We start from the raw sequence: 23621 nt of genomic DNA, 5'->3' as shown, positions 1-23621 counted from the left end.
GAGACGTAGGTCACTAGGAGAGGTAAGAACTCAGATGTTGAGAGGACAGGTCCCTCTCAAATCCAGCCGTTCTCACTAGTAGAGGTTGTCGAAGTTGATTGTAGGTCTGTACCAAGATACCCTTGTGTTGCAGTGTCAGACAGATTGAACATTAAAATGGTATAAAATACCGACAGGTTGTTAGGTAAGACACATATGCAACAGTTAGGTATCTTTATTTCGAAACGTTTCGCCTACACAGTAGGCTTCTTCAGTCGAGTACAGAAAAGTTGATAGAAGCAGAAGATACTTGAAGACGATGTAATCAGTCCATCACCCTTAAAGTTTTGAGGTGGTCAGTCCCTCAGTCTGGAGGAGAGCATTGTTCCATGGTATGAAACAATATGGAGATGAAGTGACAGGATGGAACCTTATATAGCGCCAGGAGGTGAGACGTAGGTCACTAGGAGAGGTAAGAACTCAGATGTTGGGAGGACAGGTCCCTCTCAAATCCAGCCGTTCTCACTAGTAGAGGTTGTCGAAGTTGATTGTAGGTCTGTACCAAGATACCCTTGTGTTGCAGTGTCAGACAGATTGAACATTAAAATGGTATAAAATACCGACAGGTTGTTAGGTAAGACACATATGCAACAGTTAGGTATCTTTATTTCGAAACGTTTCGCCTACACAGTAGGCTTCTTCAGTCGAGTACAGAAAAGCTGATAGAAGCAGAAGATACTTGAAGACGATGTAATCAGTCCATCACCCTTAAAGTTTTGAGGTGGTCAGTCCCTCAGTCTGGAGGAGAGCATTGTTCCATTGTATGAAACAATATGAAGTTGAAGTGACAGAATGGAACCTTATATAGTGCCAGGAGGTGAGACGTAGCTCACTAGGAGAGGTAAGAACTCAGATGTTGGGAGGACAGGTCCCTCTCAAATCCAGCCGTTCTCACTAGTAGAGGTTGTCGAAGCTGATTGTAGGTCTGTACCAAGATACCCTTGTGTTGCAGTGTCAGACAGATTGAACATTAAAATGGTATAAAATACCGACAGGTTGTTAGGTAAGACACATATGCAACAGTTAGGTATCTTTATTTCGAAACGTTTCGCCTACACAGTAGGCTTCTTCAGTCGAAATAAAGATACCTAACTGTTGCATATGTGTCTTACCTAACAACCTGTCGGTATTTTATACCATTTTAATGTTCAATCTGTCTGACACTGCAACACAAGGGTATCTTGGTACAGACCTACAATCAACTTCAATAACCTCTACTAGTGAGAACGGCTGGATTTGAGAGGGACCTGTCCTCCCAACATCTGAGTTCTTACCTCTCCTAGTGACCTACGTCTCACCTCCTGGCGCTATATAAGGTTCCATCCTGTCACTTCATCTCCATATTGTTTCATACCATGGAACAATGCTCTCCTCCAGACTGAGGGACTGACCACCTCAAAACTTTAAGGGTGATGGACTGATTACATCGTCTTCAAGTATCTTCTGCTTCTATCAACTTTTCTGTACTCGACTGAAGAAGCCTACTGTGTAGGCGAAACGTTTCGAAATAAAGATACCTAACTGTTGCATATGTGTCTTACCTAACAACCTGTCGGTATTTTATACCATTTTAATGTTCAATCTGTCTGACACTGCAACACAAGGGTATCTTGGTACAGACCTACAATCAACTTCGACAACATCTACTAGTGAGAACGGCTGGATTTGAGAGGGACCTGTCCTCCCAACATCTGAGTTCTTACCTCTCCTAGTGACCTACGTCTCACCTCCTGGCGCTATATAAGGTTCCATCCTGTCACTTCATCTCCATATTGTTTCATACCATGGAACAATGCTCTCCTCCAGACTGAGGGACTGACCACCTCAAAACTTTAAGGGTGATGGACTGATTACATCGTCTTCAAGTATCTTCTGCTTCTATCAACTTTTCTGTACTCGACTGAAGAAGCCTACTGTGTAGGCGAAACGTTTCGAAATAAAGATACCTAACTGTTGCATATGTGTCTTACCTAACAACCTGTCGGTATTTTATACCATTTTAATGTTCAATCTGTCTGACACTGCAACACAAGGGTATCTTGGTACAGACCTACAATCAACTTCGACAACCTCTACTAGTGAGAACGGCTGGATTTGAGAGGGACCTGTCCTCCCAACATCTGAGTTCTTACCTCTCCTAGTGACCTACGTCTCACCTCCTGGCGCTATATAAGGTTCCATCCTGTCACTTCATCTCCATATTGTTTCATACCATGGAACAATGCTCTCCTCCAGACTGAGGGACTGACCACCTCAAAACTTTAAGGGTGATGGACTGATTACATCGTCTTCAAGTATCTTCTGCTTCTATCAACTTTTCTGTACTCGACTGAAGAAGCCTACTGTGTAGGCGAAACGTTTCGAAATAAAGATACCTAACTGTTGCATATGTGTCTTACCTAACAACCTGTCGGTATTTTATACCATTTTAATGCTCAATGCTAAAGAGTTGCACGGTCTGCCGGCGGTACGATGGGAGGACCCTACCATACCCAGGTCCACCACCGCTGCCTCAGGAGCAGGTACATAGTGACAGGCCCTTTGAGACCGTGGGAATAGACTATACTGGGGCTATCACATTGAAGAACCCAGGAGACGATAGGGTGGGCCCTCAGAAAGCATATGTCTGCCTGTTTACTTGTGCCACTACTCGAGCTGTGCATTTGGAGTTGGCAGAAGATATGTCAACAGAGACTTTCGTGAAGTTGTTCAGGAGGTTTACAGCCAGATTCTCGTGCCCGTGATTGATTATCTCGGACAATGGCACAAGCTTTAGGGTGGCCGATAAAGTTTTCAGGAATCTTAGGGACAACGGAGAAGTACGAGAACACCTGAAGAAAATAGAGTGCGAGTGGAGGTTCATAGCTCCCAGGGCGCCTTGGCAACGGGGATTCTATGAACATATGGTGGGCACAGTCAAAGGGTGCATTCGGAAGGTCTTGCATGGCAGGAGAGTGAGCTTTGATGAACTGAGGACAGTGTTAGTTGAGATAGAGGCAAGAGTCAATAGTAAGTAAGTTTATTCAGGTATACACAAATACAGTTACATAGAATTATCATACATAGCAGCATATGTGTAGAGAACCTAGGCCTCTGACCTACGTACAAAATGGGATCGATGAGCAGGAAGCTCTCACCCCCAATCACATGCTGTTTGGAAGGAGGATTGAGCCCTTCCCCGCAATTTTGAGTCAGTCTTCCAAGGAGCTGGATTATTATGGGCCAGATGGTCCCCCCATCAATGAAGAACTGCACAGGAGTCACAACAGACTGGTGAACATCCTGGACAAGTGGAACCAGGTGTGGCGCAGGGATTACTTGACAACCTTGCGGGAACATTTCTATGGTGCCAACCCCGAGGCAAATAAGATGATGCTAAGTGAAGGGGACCTGGTGCTAGTAGAATCTGAGGCGCCTAGGGCATACTGGCCTCTTGGCCTGGTAGTGTCAACCCACCCAGACAAGGCTGGGCAGTTGAGAATGGTGAAGGTGAGAATGAATGGTGTCGAGACTATAAGACCCATCAACAGGCTTTTACCTCTCGAGGTCCACACAGTGGGACCAGGACATGAGAAATTAGACCAGAGGCTGACCGAGCTGAGCGGCCGGACGACCCGTCGAATGGCGCTCAAGTCCAGGGCCCACTGGGAGGGCCTGCGGGAGGCAGACTTGATCTAGACTTAGTGCCTACCTTCACCGGCGGGAGGATGTGGAAATTTATTTGGTCCCTAAAGTTCCACAGGACAGATCCAGCATGGCCGTGATGGAACGGCTGAGCTGGATGGCCCTTAAAACCCTCCCAAACAAACAGCATTCTCTTTAGTTGGTGGTGGATTGTTGGTAGGCATTTATTTAATTTATAGATTTACTCTTCAGGGAAGGAGTAGGTAGTTTTACTGTTAGTACACTAATATTAGGTTTACTAAGGCATCTGTAGATAATAATAATGTAAACCTAAGACCTTAACATAGGTAGTAATAGGCCGATAATGTAGGCAAACACTAGGATAAGTTAGCTAGGGAGAACTGGCAGCCCTAGTCTGAACGAAGAGACGAGGGTCTGGAAGAGAGACCAGCTCGTCCTTCTTAAGACAGACACCAACTGGACAAGACGTGCCGTGATCAGCAGACGGCGCCCCCCACGTGTCTTCACATTTGAGACCTGGGGAAATCTGGTAGAGGCACCTCGATGTACCGTAGATGACCTCCGTCAGGCCCATACAGTAAGACAAGACCTCCACTTTTATCTCGTAGATTTCTGGCCAGTGTCTGGGGAGATTGTGAGCAAGTTGATCTGTGGGCCTGTGTTGCAGCTGGCAGAGCATGCCCAGTAAGTACCAGTGTCTCAGAGCAGTCTGGAAGCTAGTGTCCGTGTCTGCATAGTTATACTAGGGGATACATACCCTCTTGGATATAGGAATTTCTGAGGTGCAGGCAGGACACTAATAACAATTGAATATTGCAGGAATTAAGGCTCCTGGTTGCACGTGGTTTCTGAGGGGAGGTCCAAAGGGGCTAAGGCTAAGCTTAGGGAAGTTGAAGATCAGGATATATGCTGCAACACCAAGTAAGTTAGTCCTTTATACGTGCATGTAGGCGAGTTTCTTGCAACATCAATCATTTGTGAAAATCTGTCCTATAAGCCACTTGTGAGGCTGAGGTACCCACCTCAGAGCTCGGTGTCAACAGAGTTTGCCAGGGTAGGTGACTCACTTGGAGGCAGTCCACACAAATTTTCACACCCTTGTTATGCAGAGTATTTTGGGCAAATTAGATCAATAAAATATCTGGGAATCCCCGTTGACCCATGCATGTCAGTAGAATTGATAGAGAACAATGTAGTAAAGACAGTGACTGCCAGACTGAAGTTCCTCTACAGACAAGCACAGTGTCTACCTACTGAGGCTTGCAGGACCCTATGTCTAGCCCTTATACAATGTCATATGGACTACGCTTGCACTTCATGGTACTCTGCCTTGACAAAAAAAAAATGAAAAACTGACTGCAAATCACCCAGAACAAAATGGTAAGATTCATCCTGGACAAGATAAGATAAGATAAGACCTGGGTCCAAGAGAGCATGGAGGCCAGGATGAACTACAACAATTGGATATGCTGAATGTTGAAGACAGAGTAAAACAACTTAAGTTAAATCAAGTTTATAAAATTGCTCAGAAAGTGTCCAGAATATCTTGCTGCCAATTTTGTCAAGGTTGGGAACCAAAGCAATCATAGTACTAGGGGGAGAGAGCACAACTTTGTAGTACCCACAGTCAGTGGCCAGGCTTCAAACACCTTTTATTGTACAGCAATAAAGGTGTGGAACAGACTGCCTGTACAGGTCAAAGCCAATCATAGCATGAACCAGTTCAAGAAGAGAGCCAAAAGGTACCTAATGAATGTAGCGAGAATGGGAAAATTATTTTTTTATTTTTTTTAGCTAACATACATGTAAATATAAATAACTTATTTTACATTATTCCTAGTATATCTCCTTAATAGTATAATAATAAGATATTATCTCCTCTACTGTATAATAATAAGGTATTAAAAGGACCCCAATGGAAATAAATCACTGACTTTTTGGGTTACCTTAAGTTCTCTACACATGTTGTGCTCCCTTCCCCTAGTACTATAACTGTTTTTGTTCCCAGCCTTTACAAACTTGGCAGCAAGATATTCGGGCCTCTGCTTGTAAGAAATTTTATAAAAGCAGGTAAACACTGTGCCTGTCTGTAGAGGACCTTTAGTCTGACATTCGCTTTCTCTGCCATACTGATGGACATGTCAAGTGTAAGCGTCTGTTGTATGTAGACAATAGTGCTTTGTTAGTATCAGGTAAAGACCCACAAGATATAGCTAATGGACTGTCACTAGAAGTAAAGTCCTGCAGTAAATGGTTAGTAGGCAACAAATTATCGTTACACCTCGGGAAAACGGAAGCACAAAAAATAAACTGAAAAGGGTAAATAATTTTAATGTCCAGTGTAATGGGAAACCCATCACTTCAGCATCCGTATACCAGTTGTCCCGTTCATCTTGCAAGCAAGTAGGTACCTGGGTGTTAGTCGACTGGTGTGGGTCGCATCCTGGGGGACAAGACTGAGGACCCCAATGGCAATAACAGACAGTCCTCGATGAGGCACTGCCTTTCTTGGGTTATCTTGGGTGGCTAACCCTTTGGGGTTAAAAATACGATCAAAATCTTATCTTAATAATAATAATAATAATAATAATAATAATAATAATAATAATAATAATAATAATAATAATAATAATAGTAATAATAAACTTTATTTCTACAGGTACAAGGTATACAGTCCTAGGTGACATCAATTATATACTACTATTTGCCCGAAATGCAAATTCTCGGCATTTGCCCGAAATGCTCTGCATTTCGGGCAAATTAGATCAATTTTGTCCCAGGATGCTACCCACACCAGTCGATTAACATTCAGGTACCCATTTTACTGATGGGTGAACATGGACAACAGGTGTAAGGATTCCCTTGCCGGGAATCGAATCCGGACCCCTCAGCGTGTGAAGCGAAAGCTTTGCCTACCAGGCCACGAGCTACCTTAAACCTTATGTTAGTATGCCAATGATGTCAGCTAGGTATCTGCCAGTTGTATTATGTCCTTGTAGAAATAAATATTATTATTATTATAATCATCATCATCGGCATTTAATTTGTTCATCACTAGCTAATAATACTTTAATCCCTAAACGGGGTATTAAAGTAAATATATACACCGAGAGCCATGCACCTCTCTATGTACGTCTCAGTGCCTGAGTACGGTGACTTGACTCGTTGCCAGCGAAAACCAGCTTAGCTTTCACTCTGTTCTTGGACGTGAAAAGGGCTAGGAGTAATTATAAGGAGAAATTAGAAGCTAAGATAACAGTGTCTAAGGAATAAGGCCTGGCGATGCCAATAAATGTTGGCTATGTTACCTGATTATTTTTTCCCCTCGAGATTATCACATGAAAACTAATACGCAAGCTACAAAACTGTGACTAGTAGGTAACAACAAATTGCAGAGATAAGACAGATAAGCAGCCTGGGACTCCATTAACCCTGGGACCTAAGACGAACTCTCTCAAGTTACAAGTAGTGTAAAGCAAAACTCTGAGATTTGTTGAGAAACTGAGCATCATAAACTTCATTAATGAACCAATAAACAGAAAATTACACCAGCTAATGAAGAAGCAATCTAAGGCAGTGAAAGAATTATGTACTCTAACCAGAGCAGACCCATTCACGATAGAACACACCAGCTATGAAATACGAGACCCTAAGCACAGAACCCGCAGGCACTCCCTAAAACCAAAACCATAAAACATTTACCTGGAACAACGAAGACCTCGAGAGGGGCTGCGATCACGCTCGCTGCCTCCCAGCTTGACGCTGTTGACCAGAGAGGAATCACAGCTGTCAGCTCTGCTGCGTCGACCACGCAGTGTGGCGTACACTTGACCTAGACGAACCTCCGGCAGGCGAAGCTTGCGTGACCAAGAAGGGCGGTGTGGAGAAGCTGGAGGGTGTATAGGTAGCTGCTGACGCTGCAGCTGACCCTTGTGACCCTCCAGCTGACCCAGGTCAACAGTGGTTGCTGTCACAGGGGCAGCCCGCCTCTTGATGCCTCTCAGAGACAGAGAGGACGCGGATAGAGCGCGACCTGAAGGCAGAAAAATACTCTTATTATTGCTTTTATGCCAGCAAAGTAATAGATTATTTTCATTGGGTTACTTCCTCAGGATGCGACCCATAAACACTGGCTAACTTCCAGGTACCTACTTACTGCTAGGTTAGCAAGGGCAACAATTGTTATCCAATTTCAATGATTTTTTTACTGTGATTTAAGCAGCATTTGAAACCTACACACTGTGTAGTGACTTTTTGCCTTAAAATACAGAAAAATAAATGTTGCCCTTATTCTGGTAAGTACAATGTTCTAGTTTACCTGGAGTTTACCTAGATTTAACATTAAAATGGTATACAATATCGACAGGTAGGTAGGTGAGACACATGGGCAACAGTTAGGTAACTTTATTCCGAAACGTTTCGCCTACACAGTAGACTTCTGCAGTCGATTACAAAAGTAAACAGGAATAGAACTCTTCTCCAGACTGAGGGACTGACAACCTCAAATCTCCGACTTAAGGGTAATGGACTGATTACATCTTCACATCTCTACTACTGTTTACTTTTGTACTCGACTGAAAAAGCCTACTGTGTAGGCGAAACGTTTCGGAATAAAGTTGCCTAACTGTTGTCCATGTGTCTTACCTACCAACCTGGAGTTAGTGGACATTAGATGAAAGATAAAAGGCTAAATAATCTTTATTTCAAGTCGTTTGAGCAAAATGCCAATAGATTGCATAATAAAAAAATGTTGAAGTTGTTTTTTAAAGACTTTTTGGGAGAAAAACAAATCAATAAAACAAACAGTAAAAAATATCGGTAATCAACCCTGAAACTGAAAAGAACCATTATTCTTCCATAAGGTATGCAAAAATCATGATACTCCTGTAAATACTTTTCGCAAAAGCTGAAAAATAATGTCAATAACTTACTCCTGAAGTATACATATATTGTTTTATGTAAAACTTTATGGGCATGGAGCACCAAATTTCAGCATGTAACACACCTCCACTCATGATGATAGCCCAGAGGCGACTAAGCTACTATCTCCCTGTGAGCTTGTGTATAGTCCTCAGAGATGCTGCCATATTGGGCATTTACAATGAAACAATCATAAAAATCGTAATTTTTTGGAATAAAAAAACTAATTACCATCATGACCTCTTGATGACAGCAAGAACATTATTATTATAGTCATGGGGAGCGCTAAACCCGTAGGATTACACAGCCCATGTGTGGGGGGGGGGGTTGGACGTTATTTAGGCTCAATTCAGGGAACTGGAGCACAGATCCAATTCCCTAGATCAAGAGCCCCTCACTAATGCCAAGGAACCTCCACTGAGGGGACAGCAAGAACAAAAAAAATACATTTTTTTTTTTAAATACTTAGAAATATGATAGAAACAAGGTGATTGCATCATATTGCCAGACATATGCACTATTTTTCGGTAAGGAAAGATCTTTTATCATAATTTTTCAATTTGCCTTTTTTTTTTATATTTATCATTGGGTTACTTCCTCAGGATGCGACCCATAAACACTGGCTAACTTCCAGGTAACTATTTACTGCTAGGTTATCAAAGATAACAGGTGTAAGGAGCCTCGTGTGCATGTATCAGCCTGCTAGGGCATCAAGACTCGTGTGCATGTATCAGCCTACCAGGGCATCAAGAGCCTCGTGTGTATCAGCCTGCTAGGGCATCAAGACTCGTGTGCATGTATCAGCCTGCTAGGGCATCAAGAGCCTCGTGTGCATGTATCAGCCTGCTAGGGCATCAAGAGACTCGTGTGCATGTATCAGCCTGCTAGGGCATCAAGAGCCTCGTGCGCATGTATCAGCCTGCTAGGGCATCAAGAGCCTCGTGTGCATGTATCAGCCTGCTAGGGCATCAAGAGCCTCGTGTGCATGTATCAGCCTGCTAGGGCATCAAGAGACTCGTGTGCATGTATCAGCCTGCTAGGGCATCAAGAGCCTCGTGCGCATGTATCAGCCTGCTAGGGCATCAAGAGCCTCGTGTGCATGTATCAGCCTGCTAGGGCATCAAGAGCCTCGTGTGCACGAATCAGCCTGCTAGGGCATCAAGAGCCTTGTGTGCATGTATCAGCCTGCTAGGGCATCAAGAGCCTCGTGTGCATGAATCAGCCTGCTAGGGCATCAAGAGCCTCGTGTGCATGTATCAGCCTGCTAGGGTATCAAGAGCCTCGTGTGCATGTATCAGCCTGCTAGGGCATCAAGAGCCTCGTGTGCATGTATCAGCCTGCTAGGGCATCAAGAGCCTCGTGTGCATGTATCAGCCTGCTAGGGCATCAAGAGACTCGTGTGCATGTATCAGCCTACCAGGGCATCAAGAGCCTCGTGTGCATGTATCAGCCTGCTAGGGCATCAAGAGACTCGTGTGCATGTATCAGCCTACCAGGGCATCAAGAGCCTCGTGTGCATGTATCAGCCTGCTAGGGTATCAAGAGCCTCGTGTGCATGTATCAGCCTGCTAGGGCATCAAGAGCCTCGTGTGCATGAATCAGCCTGCTAGGGCATCAAGAGACTCGTGTGCATGTATCAGCCTGCTAGGGCATCAAGAGCCTCGTGTGCATGTATCAGCCTGCTAGGGCATCAAGAGCCTCGTGTGCATGTATCAGCCTGCTAGGGTATCAAGAGCCTCGTGTGCATGTATCAGCCTGCTAGGGCATCAAGAGCCTCGTGTGCATGTATCAGCCTGCTAGGGCATCAAGAGCCTCGTGTGCATGTATCAGCCTGCTAGGGCATCAAGAGACTCGTGTGCATGTATCAGCCTACCAGGGCATCAAGAGCCTCGTGTGCATGTATCAGCCTGCTAGGGCATCAAGAGACTCGTGTGCATGTATCAGCCTACCAGGGCATCAAGAGCCTCGTGTGCATGTATCAGCCTGCTAGGGCATCAAGAGCCTCGTGTGCATGTATCAGCCTACTAGGGCATCAAGAGCCTCGTGTGCATGTATCAGCCTACTAGGGCATCAAGAGCCTCGTGTGCATGTATCAGCCTACCAGGGAATCAAGAGCCTCGTGTGCATGTATCAGCCTGCTAGGGCATAAGAGCTTCGTGTGCATGTATCAGCCTACCAGGGCATCAAGAGCCTCGTGTGCATGTATCAGCCTGCTAGGGCATCAAGAGCCTCGTGTGCATGTATCAGCCTACCTGGGCATCAAGAGCCTCGTGTGCACGTATCAGCCTACCTGGGCATCAAGAGCCTCGTGTGCATGTATCAGTCTACCTGGACATCAAGAGCCTCGTGTGCATGTATCAGCCTACCTGGGCATCAAGAGCCTCGTGTGCATGTATCAGCCTACTAGGGCATCAAGAGCCTCGTGTGCATGTATCAGTCTACCTGGACATCAAGAGCCTCGTGTGCATGTATCAGCCTACCTGGGCATCAAGAGCCTCGTGTGCATGTATCAGCCTACCTGGGCATCAAGAGCCTCGTGTGCATGTATCAGCCTACCTGGGCATCAAGAGCCTCGTGTGCATGTATCAGCCTACCTGGACATCAAGAGCCTCGTGTGCATGTATCAGCCTACCTGGGCATCAAAAGCCTCGTGTGCATGTATCAGCCTACCTGGGCATCAACCCGCTAGGAATATAATAACAGAAATAAAGCATAAATAAAACAATGCTGTCATCATAAAAATTAAGTCGTGAATTGGGTTTAATAAGGTTCATTTTAAATACATATAAATGCCACTACAAATAAATTTTCATGAATTAATTCTAACGTGATGTAATATAATAAAAACTATAATGCCTGAGCTTGCTACCATCTGCAGCTCATAAGACTGCCATCCCCACGAGCCCCTTTGAGGCGGGGTAGATGGCAGACCAGAGGCCTAGCTTCTCCCTACGAGCCCCGTGAGGGCGGGGAATGTGGCTAGGCCTGGGGACACTTGGTCCCGAAGATGAGGAGGTACTTGTACCTCCTCCCATGGGAGACTTAAGTCTCGAGACACTCCCCAGATAGGGAGCCAAGGCCGGGTCACCACTACTTGGAAAAGACCCGGGCCGGGAGAATACCGGCGAATAAAAAAAAAAATAAAATAAAAACTATACTAGCAATAGATACATAAATGTGTCAAAAGTGTTATTAGCTGGTTCAGTATTACACAGGAAGTGTTACATTCTTTAAATGTTGTCAATATTGATACAACCAAACTTCTTCCCAAAATAAATCAGTCCTTTGCAGACCGTAAGACTTACCGCAATTCGACATTTGACCACCTGACACATGAAATATGGGAGCCACACACAGTAACACTCACTAGTCTTCACCTGGAGGAGGTTCCTCACTAAGTGACACTCACTATAGTCTTCACCTGGAGGAGGTTCCTCACTAAGTGACACTCACTATAGTCTTCACCTGGAGAAGGTTCCTCACTAAGTGACACTCACTATAGTCTTCTCCTGGAGAAGGTTCCTCACTAAGTGACACTCACTATAGTCTTCACCTGGAGGAGGTTCCTCACTAAGTGACACTCACTATAGTCTTCACCTGGAGGAGGTTCCTCACTAAGTGACACTCACTATAGTCTTCACCTGGAGGAGGTTCCTCACTAAGTGACACTCACTATAGTCTTCACCTGGAGGAGGTTCCTCACTAAGTGACACTCACTATAGTCTTCACCTGGAGGAGGTTCCTCACTAAGTGACACTCACTATAGTCTTCTCCTGGAGAAGGTTCCTCACTAAGTGACACTCACTATAGTCTTCACCTGGAGGAGGTTCCTCACTAAGTGACACTCACTATAGTCTTCTCCTGGAGGAGGTTCCTCACTAAGTGACACTCACTATAGTCTTCTCCTGGAGGAGGTTCCTCACTAAGTGACACTCACTATAGTCTTCACCTGGAGGAGGTTCCTCACTAAGTGACACTCACTATAGTCTTCTCCTGGAGGAGGTTCCTCACTAAGTGACACTCACTATAGTCTTCTCCTGGAGGAGGTTCCTCACTAAGTGACACTCACTATAGTCTTCTCCTGGAGGAGGTTCCTCACTGACTGAGACTCACGAACCTAGCGACCGGCTCATCATTTTTTCCCTCGCAAATTTGACCTAAAGTCTCGAAAATAAACAAAGCTTCACTGACTTATTCTTAACAGAAGCAACATCAGCTTTACCGTTTACTATATATAAAATAATATTTAACTAAGGTGACTAGTCCTAAATTAAATTATTATACCAAAATGTGAATAGAATTCTTTTAATCTCAAATATGACCCTGACTCAACACTGACTGAATTTATTGACCCTCATCACTTCTATAATCATCAAAGAAGCTTTCAAATATGTATTTAAAGCAAATATTAATCATAAAAATCGATAAATGAATTTTCCTGCCTTTCTGACAATTATTATTATAATCAAGGGGGAAGCGCTAAACCTGGAGGATTATACAGCGCCTGGGGGGGGGGGATGTGGAAGGCATTCAGGCTTAATTCGGGGAACTGGAGCACAGATCCAATTCCCTAAATCAAGAGCCCCTCACCAACATCAAGGAACCTTCCTTGAGGGGCCTTTCTGACAAGCCTTGTGCACCGCTTATTTAAACCTTAAAATTCTCATAACGATGTTAATTTGCAATAATCAGATTATCCCGCAATTTACTTTGGTGTTCGCAGATTGTCAGAGAATGAAAATAAAACCTTACAATGCCTGCATATATAAATAAAACAGGTCTAAAACAATGTAAACAACTCTGCTCTTACACAACACTAGGCCTCCCAGAGCCCACAACCAACCACCAAATACATTGATTATATATATATATATATATATATATATATATATATATATATATATATATATATATATATATATATATATATATATATATATATATAATATATATGTCGTGCCGAATATGTAAAACTGGTCAATTAGCAAGAACTCATTTAAAATTAAGTCCTTTCTAAAATTTTCTCTTATACGTTTAAAGATATATTTTTTTCATTAATGTTAATGTAAAAATTTATAATTTTGCACCAAAAGGAACTTAGAAAACTTACCTAACCTTATTATAACAAGAACAATTTATTTTAGCCTAACCCAACTAAATACATTTTAGATTTGTTTACAATAATTTAATACTAAACAAAGACAGTGAAATATATTTTTTTCGTTAGGTTCAGAATGATTTTGGCGAAATTATTGCATACACAAATTTTCACTTGTCCTATATGGCAAGATGAACGTTGCTATTTAAGCCAAGATCGCAAGTTCTGCCTATTCGGCACGACATATATATATATATATATATATATATGTCGTGCCGAATATGTAAAACTGGTCAATTAGCAAGAACTCATTTAAAATTAAGTCCTTTCTAAAATTTTCTCTTATACGTTTAAAGATATACTTTTTTCATTAATGTTAATGTAAAAATTTTTAATTGTGCAACAAAAGAATCTTAGAAAACTTACCTAACCTTATTATAACAAGAGCAATTTATTTTAGCCTAACCCAACTAAATATATTTTAGATTTGTTTACAGTAATTTAATACTAAACAAACACAGTGAAATATATTTTTTTCGTTAGGTTCAGAATGATTTTGGCGAAATTATTGCATACACAAATTTTCACTTGTCCTATATGGCAAGATGAGCGTTGCTATTTAAGCCAAGATCGCAAGTTTTGCCTATTCGGCACGACATATATATATATATATATATATATATATATATATATATATATATATATATATATATATATATATATATATATATATATATATATATATATATATATATATATATATATATATATATATATATATATATATATATATATATATATATATATATATATATATATATATATATATATATATATATATGTTATAATAAAGAAATACTTCCTACAGAAGGAAAAAACGAAGCGCAGAGTTGTAGAAAATTATTGAGGTCAAATTGTTCGATGTTGTCAACAAATTAAAAAATAATTAAAGTATAATTTCATCTGTTTTCCCACAACAAACATCATATGAAATTTCATTAAATTTAAGCCACATGAAACAGATAACTGAGAGCAGACGAGGAGATATGATAACTATATAATAAAAGGATACAAGAAAATAAAGGACTTTTTAAAAGACTATTACCAAGAAGACCAAGAGATCACAGATGTAAACAATGACACACCGGAACACTAAATTTTCCTTCAAAAATATTGATACAATATTATACCAGGCTAAAAAAATGTAATGTGCTTTGATCACTATTAAATCTATATTTAAAAAATTAACATGCACGCGCACACACACACACACACACACACACACACACACACACACACACACACACACACACACACACCAATGTGGACGCCACACCTGATAAATCAAGTCAAGAAATTGTGGAAAGTTCGAAGGAGAGTAAATTATTATTATAATAATCAAGGGGGCGCTAAACCCGTAGGATTATACAGCGAACGGGGGGGATGTGGAAGGCATTCAGGCTTAATTTGGGGAACTGGAGCACGGATCCAATTCCCTAAATCAAGAGCCCCTCACCAACATCAAGGAACCTTCCATGAGGGGAAGGAGAGTAAAGTTAGTCAGGCTGACAGTATTAAATAGAAAAAACAAATGGTAAATGGTGAGTAACACCGACACGTATGTAAAACAAAAATAATTCGGTATTAGGATATTTTTAGGGAGACTTTTCGTCTGCTGTTATAAACAACTGAAAATTTACGGAAAAATCGTTATGAAAGACTGCAAGTGAATTAACTGATGTGAAACTGGACGGGAATGGAATCCCGAGGCTTCATGTGTGTACAGTCTGTGATTTACCATTATGGTTAACATAGAAGAGCGTGTCTCAGCAGGGAACACCTGTCTGTGAAGGTAACTCCAAGTTTTGTATCAATACTGGTAGAATTACCGACAATATGTCGGTAATTCTACCGGCTTGACAAAGTTCCTGGAGAGCCAAACTTTGCCACAGTAAAAAGTCACATTAGTTACGTTCGTGTCCTTTTACTTAACCGCAAAATTTTATTTTACATATCTCATCCGCACAACCAACAGTCCTGGTGAGAGATCTAGCGTGGATAAACTATAAATATATCAAAGAATTAGACAGCTGTATTTAATTACAGTTGTTCATTACGATTTTTCCGCGTACTTGACTCTGACTTTGAAGATAAAAGAGGTGAAGCTATCACTAGCACTGTCAGTGATGGAGAAAATAAGGTTTTCAAATCTGCAGCTGACGTCGACAATATTTGAAGTCTAAAGGTACGGTCAGAAGCTTAGTAATGGCGCCCCCACACAGACATAATTCATTGAGTGCAGCCTTGTGCATACAGAGGAGCTGAGACTCAACCCCTGAAACCACAACCAGGTGAGCACACTAGTGGTTTGAACAAGACGAGGCTGAGACCCACCTATAGCAGCAAGGCCTGTAATGGTGGTCCACTTGCGCTTGGCGGGGATGGGTGGGGGGCAGGTGAGGCTGAAGAGGTCCCCTTGGGAGCGGGATGACCTGCTGAGGGTCATGTGTGGGGGACTGGGAGGGGTGAGGAGGCTGGTGTGTGAGCGTGTGAGGCGAGCAGCATGAGGTAGGCTAAGATTATCACACCACAACGGGTCACCAGGACTCAAAAAGTCCCTGTTGTGAACCTCACACCTCCTCGGTCCGAAGGGGTAACGATTACTACTGTTGTTATTGTTGTTGTTGTTGAGCTGCAGGTTGTTGTTGTTAGCAATGTTCTGGAGAGCCAGGTGGGTTTCCATCAGCACCAGCAGGTTGCCAACTGACCCTCCCATTGTCGCTCCTGCCACTGAACTCAACGGCAAACCAGCTGTAAATGTAAAATATATACAGTACATAACCAGTTTAAATCCTCATAATCACAATAGTAATTATTTATAAGTAGCGATAATTATTTTCCTCAAATTTTAACAATAGCATAAATGTATATGACAGTAAAATACCAAGTAACAAACATGAATTCAATATTATTGTGCTGTATCACATGACATAATCCAGATGGATGCTAGCTAATGAGGTCATGTCAAAGGCACTATGATATTGCATGCAAGTTTCATCTTTATCTTCTTGTTCTACTACTGTTAGAGTCTCCAGGGCAGGGGTGGAGGGGTGAACACAGTACTGGCATAAGACTAACCAGGAGCTGTGGAGTAGCGAGGATCCCAAGGTGGAAGCTGGAGAGAACTGCCATAAGATGAGCGCCGCGTCAGGGCATGGTGTGGGGTCAGTAGTTCCTGCTTCTCCCTCTGTGACTCATCCACAAAGGCCCTGGGGTGAGGATCGTAGGGCGCTACGTCATACTGGATTCCTCGGCACCCCTTGGAGTCCTGCCATTCTTCGGGGTCCCTGAAATCCTTAGATCCCTGGTAGTTAATGGGACTCTGGCATCTGATAGGACTCTGGCATCCCTTAGGAGTCCTGCACTCTTTAGGACTCTGGCATCCCTTGGGACTCTGGTACCCCTTGGGAGTAAGGCAGCCCGTGGGAGTGTGACAGTCTTTAGGAGTGTAACACTGGCTGGTAGTGTGACACTCACTGGGAGTGTATACAGGGGCAGGATGTCTGTGATTGTGTAAGGATGCAGGGTGCCTCTGAGTGTGTAGAGGAGCAGGGTGTCCCAGGTTATGTATGGGTGCAGGGTGTCCCTGACTGTGTACAGGGGCAGGGTGTCCCTGTGTAGGGACGCTGAAGGTGAAGCGAGGAAGAGTCTCCCTCTTATAGTTCGTCGGGTGCTGAGGACTTTCTACCGCTCGCCACCTCCCCGCCTCTTGTACCTCTCTTCTACTCCTCCTGCAACAGCTGCTGCCGCAGGAGGGACGCTGCTCTACGGCAGGGACGCCGCCAGGCTGCGGCGTATCATCAAGGGTTTCCAGGTCACACGCTGCCATCCGCACCATTTGCCGGTCCGACCGACCTGACGACGGAGACCGTGGCTGTTGGAAACAAAGCTAACATTGAAGTGCCATGGGAAAAACATAAGAAAGAGCAACTACAGACGAGTGCAATATGTGAAGAATGCACGTCGCCATTGCGCGGGGAAACTACCAGAAGTTTTACACAAACGAACACTGTCGGAATTTAACAAATAAAATCGTGAGACATTCACATACTTCACTGGCAAGGTCCAGAACAACATTTTAGAGGTACCAAGGCTATTTGCAATGTATGTTAAGCTAAAATAGTGATTAAAAAGGTATGAGACAAAGTAGCTTTATGAGTTAAAAATGACTGAATTTCGATGAATGATTTAAAATGACAGAGGCAGTTCATAGTCTTGATGCGGATGATTCATGTTATCGTCATAGCGAGCCTATTCAGTAATATTGTTATTATTATTATTATTATTATTATTATCATCATCATCATCATCATCATCATCATCATCATATTAACGGGGCAGCGTTAAACCCATCGGTATCATAGAGACGATTTTGCTGTTAGGGTCACTGAAGCCGCCACTCTGAGTAGTCATCATTGCAAATTTCTTTACGCTGGTGAAGAGCTTTTGACTCCAGGAATCAAGAGTTACCTTCCCAATCCTAGGGTCAACCCTGATGTTTACCTCAGATAACCCAGTTCCTGTATAAACCCTACGGTTTTAGCCCTTACCCATAAATGTAATGATAATAATAACAACACCTAGGAGTATATCTTACCAGAGACTCTTCCTCCGGGGGTGCACCTTCGGTAAGAGTGAGGTCATCCTCCAGATCCTGGGAGTCACTGGGCGGGAGTGGGTGCCGCCGAGAGCCACCACCTGTGCGTGCCAACATTGTGAGGGTCGACGAGGAGGACGAGGAGAGCGAGGATGACGAGGACGAGGACGGGGAAAGGGACGAGTCTTCTTTCTTCATGGTGCTCCCTCAACCTGTCATGGAGGGAGACGATGTCATCAAATGACGGAGCTGAGGGGGATGATGTCACCTGACGCCAGGGATGATGGACATAATGTCACCTGACGTCAGGGATGATGGACTTAATGTCACCTGATGCCAGGGATGATGAACATAATGTCACCTGACGCCAGAGATGATGGATATAATGTCACCTGACGCCAGGGATGATGGACATAATGTCACCTGACGCCAGGGATGATGGTGAAAACCCTCTGAATACCCCGTCCCTACTTCCTCCCATATTGCCTTGATATCACCTCTGTGTGTGTGTACGTTTATACTGTAGTGCGTTTAACGTGTGTATGTTCACAATGTAGTACGTCTAACGTGTGTACATTCATACTGTAGTGCGTCTAACATGTGTACGTTCATACTGTAGTGCGTCTAACATGTGTGTATGTTCACAATGTAGTACGTCTAACGTGTGTACATTCATACTGTAGTGCGTCTAACATGTGTACGTTCATACTGTAGTGCGTCTAACATGTGTGTATGTTCACAATGTAGTACGTCTAACGTGTGTACATTCATACTGTAGTGCGTCTAACATGTGTACGTTCATACTGTAGTGCGTCTAACATGTGTACGTTCATACTGTAGTGCGTCTAACATGTTTACATTCATACTGCAGTGCGTCTAACATGTGTATATATGTTAACACTGTAGTACGTCTAACATGTGTACGTTCATACTGTAGTGCGTCTAACGTGAACGTTCATCCTGTAGTACGTCTAACGTTTGTACGTTCATACTGTAGTACGTTTAACATGTGTGTTTGTTCATCTAATAGTACGTTTAAAGTGTGTGTGTGTGTGTGTAGAGCTGAGGAGTGTAGGTTAAGTTGTGTTTCATGGGGTTAAGTTGTGTTTCTTGGGGTTAAGTTGTGTTTCATGGGGTTAAGTTGTGTTTCTTGGGGTTAAGTTGTGTTTCATGGGGTTGAGTTGTGTTTCATGGGGTTAAGTTGTGTTTCTTGGGGTTGAGTGTCACAGATTTCTTTAATCGTTATTACCATTCTTTTAGACATTACATAACTACTCTTGAAGCTGTGTATAGAGACCACTTCCTCATCCAGCGCATGTCAGTACTGGCCCACCATGGTGTGTCTGTGTGTGTGTGTATTCACCTATTTGTAGTTACAGGGGTCGATTCATAGCTCCTGGCCCCGACTCTTCGCGGGTCGTTACTATATCCACTGTTTCCCTGCTCAATGAGCTTTATCGTACCTCTTCTTTAAGCAATACATGATCCTGCCTCCACTACATCACTCTCCAGACTGTTCCACTTCCTGACAGCTTTATGAGGAAGTATTTCCTAACATCCCTGTGACTCACCTGAATCTTCAAGTTCCAGTTGTGACCCTTGTTGCTGTCACATCTCTGAAACATCTTGTCCCTATTCACCTTGTCAATTCCTCTCAGTATTTTATATGTCGTTATCATGTCCCTCTCCCCATCCCTCCTGTCCTCCAGTGTTGTCAGGTTGAGTTCCCATAACCTCTCCTCGTAGGACATACCTCTTAGCTCCGGGACTAGTCTTGTTGCAAACCTTTGCACTTTCACTAATTTCTTGACGTGATGGACCAGGTGTGGGTTATAAACTGGTGCTGCGTACTCCAATAGCGGCCTGACATACACGGTGTATAGTGTACGCCGTGTGTGTGTGTGTGTGTGTGTGTGTGTGTGTGTGTGTGTGAGTGTGTGTGTGTGTGTGTGTGTGTGTGTGTGTGTGTGTGTGTGTGTGTGTGTGTGTGTGTGTGTGTGTGTGTGTGTGTGTGTGTGTGTGTGTGTGTGTGTGTGTGTGTGTGTGTGTGTGTGTGTGTGTGTGTGTGTGTGTGTGTGTGTGTGTGTGTGTGTGTGTGTGTGTGTGTGTGTGTGTGTGTGTGTGTGTGTGTGTGTGTGTGTGTGTGTGTGTGTGTGTGTGTGTGTGTGTGTGTGTGTGTGTGTGTGTGTGTGTGTGTGTGTGTGTGTGTGTGTGTGTGTGTGTGTGTGTGTGTGTGTGTGTGTGTGTGTGTGTGTGTGTGTGTGTGTGTGTGTGTGTGTGTGTGTGTGTGTGTGTGTGTGTGTGTGTGTGTGTGTGTGTGTGTGTGTGTGTGTGTGTGTGTGTGTGTGTGTGTGTGTGTGTGTGTGTGTGTGTGTGTGTGTGTGTGTGTGTGTGTGTGTGTGTGTGTGTGTGTGTGTGTGTGTGTGTGTGTGTGTGTGTGTGTGTGTGTGTGTGTGTGTGTGTGTGTGTGTGTGTGTGTGTGTGTGTGTGTGTGTGTGTGTGTGTGTGTGTGTGTGTGTGTGTGTGTGTGTGTGTGTGTGTGTGTGTGTGTGTGTGTGTGTGTGTGTGTGTGTGTGTGTGTGTGTGTGTGTGTGTGTGTGTGTGTGTGTGTGTGTGTGTGTGTGTGTGTGTGTGTGTGTGTGTGTGTGTGTGTGTGTGTGTGTGTGTGTGTGTGTGTGTGTGTGTGTGTGTGTGTGTGTGTGTGTGTGTGTGTGTGTGTGTGTGTGTGTGTGTGTGTGTGTGTGTGTGTGTGTGTGTGTGTGTGTGTGTGTGTGTGTGTGTGTGTGTGTGTGTGTGTGTGTGTGTGTGTGTGTGTGTGTGTGTGTGTGTGTGTGTGTGTGTGTGTGTGTGTGTGTGTGTGTGTGTGTGTGTGTGTGTGTGTGTGTGTGTGTGTGTGTGTGTGTGTGTGTGTGTGTGTGTGTGTGTGTGTGTGTGTGTGTGTGTGTGTGTGTGTGTTTTGATCCCAGTAGTTCTGTGTATACAAAACCCTATGTCCCTCCCCCTCTCTCTCTCTCTGTCTCTCTCTCTCTCTCTCTCTGTCTCTCTCTCACTCACTATTCCTAAACTCTCTCTTTTTTCTCCTATTCGTTGTCCCTTTCATGAGCCGACACAAAAAAAAAAAAAACGAAAAATACTTTGAAATTTTCCAAAAATTAGTTGAACCAACATAAAACAAAGAACTGCGATCACTGTTTTGTGTTAATAAAAAAAGTGTTTACAAAGCCAGTTGTGAGCACATGTGAACTTTGTGTGTAGCAGCTTAAAGGTGGCCACCCCTGTCACCTTCACTGTCACCCCTGTCACCTTCACTCCCACCCCTGTCACCTTCACTGTCACCCCTGTCACCTTCACTGCCACCCCTGTCACCTTCACTGCCACCCCTGTCACCTTCACTGTCACCCCTGTCACCTTCACTGTCACCCCTGTCACCTTCACTGTCACCCCTGTCACCTTCACTGTCACCCCTGTCACCTTCACTGTCACCCCTGTCACCTTCACTGTCACCCCTGTCACCTTCACTGTCACCCCTGTCACCTTCACTGTCACCCCTGTCACCTTCACTGTCACCCCTGTCACCTTCACTCCCACCCCTGTCACCTTCACTGCCACCCCTGTCACCTTCACTGCCACCCCTGTCACCTTCACTGTCACCCCTGTCACCTTCACTCCCACCCCTGTCACCTTCACTCCCACCCCTGTCACCTTCACTGCCACTCCTGTCACCTTCACTGTCACCACTGTCACCCCTGTCACCTTCACTGCCACCCCTGTCACCTTCACTGCCACCCCTGTCACCTTCACTCCCACCCCTGTCACCTTCACTGTCACCCCTGTCACCTTCACTGCCACCCCTGTCACCTTCACTGCCACCCCTGTCAACTTCACTCCCACCCCTGTCATCTTCACTGCCACCCCTGTCACTTTCACTGCCACCCCTGTCACCTTCACTCCCACCCCTGTCACCTTCACTGTCACCCCTGTCACCTTCACTGCCACCCCTGTCACCTTCACTCCCACCCCTGTCACCTTCACTGCCACCTCTGTCACCTTCACTACCACCCCTGTCACCTTCACTCCCACCCCTGTCACCTTCACTGCCACCTCTGTCACCTTCACTGCCACCCCTGTCACCTTCACTGCCACCCCTGTCACCTTCACTCCCACCCCTGTCACCTTCACTCCCAACCCTGTCACCTTCACTCCCACCCCTGTCACCTTCACTGCCACCCCTGTCACATTCACTGCCACCCCTGTCACCTTCACTCCCACCCCTGTCACCTTCACTCCCACCCCTGGCACCTTCACTGCCACCCCTGTCACCTTCACTCCCACCCCTGTCACCTTCACTCCCACCCCTGTCACCTTCACTCCCAACCCTGTCACCTTCACTCCCACCCCTGTCACCTTCACTGCCACCCCTGTCACATTCACTGCCACCCCAGTCACCTTCACTCCCACCCCTGTCACCTTCACTCCCACCCCTGTCACCTTCACTGCCACCCCTGTCACCTTCACTCCCACCCTTGTCACCTTCACTCCCACCCCTGTCACCTTCCCTGCCACCCCTGTCACCTTCACTCCCACCCCTGTCACCTTCACTGCCACCCCTGTCACCTTCACTGCCACCCCTGTCACCTTCACTGTCACCCCTGTCACCTTCACTGCCACCTCTGTCACCTTCACTGCCACCCCTGTCACCTTCACTCCCACCCCTGTCACCTTCACTCCCACCCCTGTCACCTTCACTCCCACCCCTGTCACCTTCACTGCCACCCCTGTCACCTTCACTCCCACCCCTGTCACCTTCACTGCCACCCCTGTCACCTTCACTGCCACCCCTGTCACCTTCACTGCCACCCCTGTCACCTTCACTCCCACCCCTGTCACCTTCACTGCCACCCCTGTCACCTTCACTCCCACCCTTGTCACCTTCACTCCCACCCCTGTCACCTTCACTGCCACCCCTGTCACCTTCACTCCCACCCCTGTCACCTTCACTGCCACCCCTGTCACCTTCACTGCCACCCCTGTCACCTTCACTGTCACCCCTGTCACCTTCACTGCCACCTCTGTCACCTTCACTGCCACCCCTGTCACCTTCACTCCCACCCCTGTCACCTTCACTCCCACCCCTGTCACCTTCACTCCCACCCCTGTCACCTTCACTCCCACCACTGTCACCTTCACTCCCACCCCTGTCACCTTCACTGCCACCCCTGTCACCTTCACTGCCACCCCTGTCACCTTCACTGCCACCCCTGT

At 44.8% G+C, this 23621-nt stretch overlaps 1 protein-coding gene across 1 annotated transcript in view; it reads right to left on the bottom strand.

Moving 5' to 3' along the window:
* LOC128699060 (uncharacterized) overlaps positions 1-18642 on the bottom strand; it is a 184726-nt gene extending 166084 nt beyond the window's left edge. The window contains exons 1-4 of the mRNA XM_070096528.1: positions 18360-18642; positions 16841-17636; positions 16097-16513; positions 7387-7717 (exon numbers count right to left, since the gene is read on the bottom strand). Of these exons, the coding sequence (XP_069952629.1) occupies positions 7387-7717; positions 16097-16513; positions 16841-17636; positions 18360-18557 (1742 nt within the window). The 5' untranslated portion in view covers positions 18558-18642. The remainder of the gene's footprint in view (positions 1-7386; positions 7718-16096; positions 16514-16840; positions 17637-18359) is intronic.
* Positions 18643-23621: the final 4979 nt, after the last annotated feature.

The sequence above is a fragment of the Cherax quadricarinatus genome, chromosome 54 (assembly GCF_038502225.1).
Source record: "Cherax quadricarinatus isolate ZL_2023a chromosome 54, ASM3850222v1, whole genome shotgun sequence".
NCBI lineage: Eukaryota > Metazoa > Arthropoda > Malacostraca > Decapoda > Parastacidae > Cherax > Cherax quadricarinatus.
Note: the sequence above shows the minus strand (reverse complement) of the source record. Positions and strands in the feature narration are given on the sequence as shown.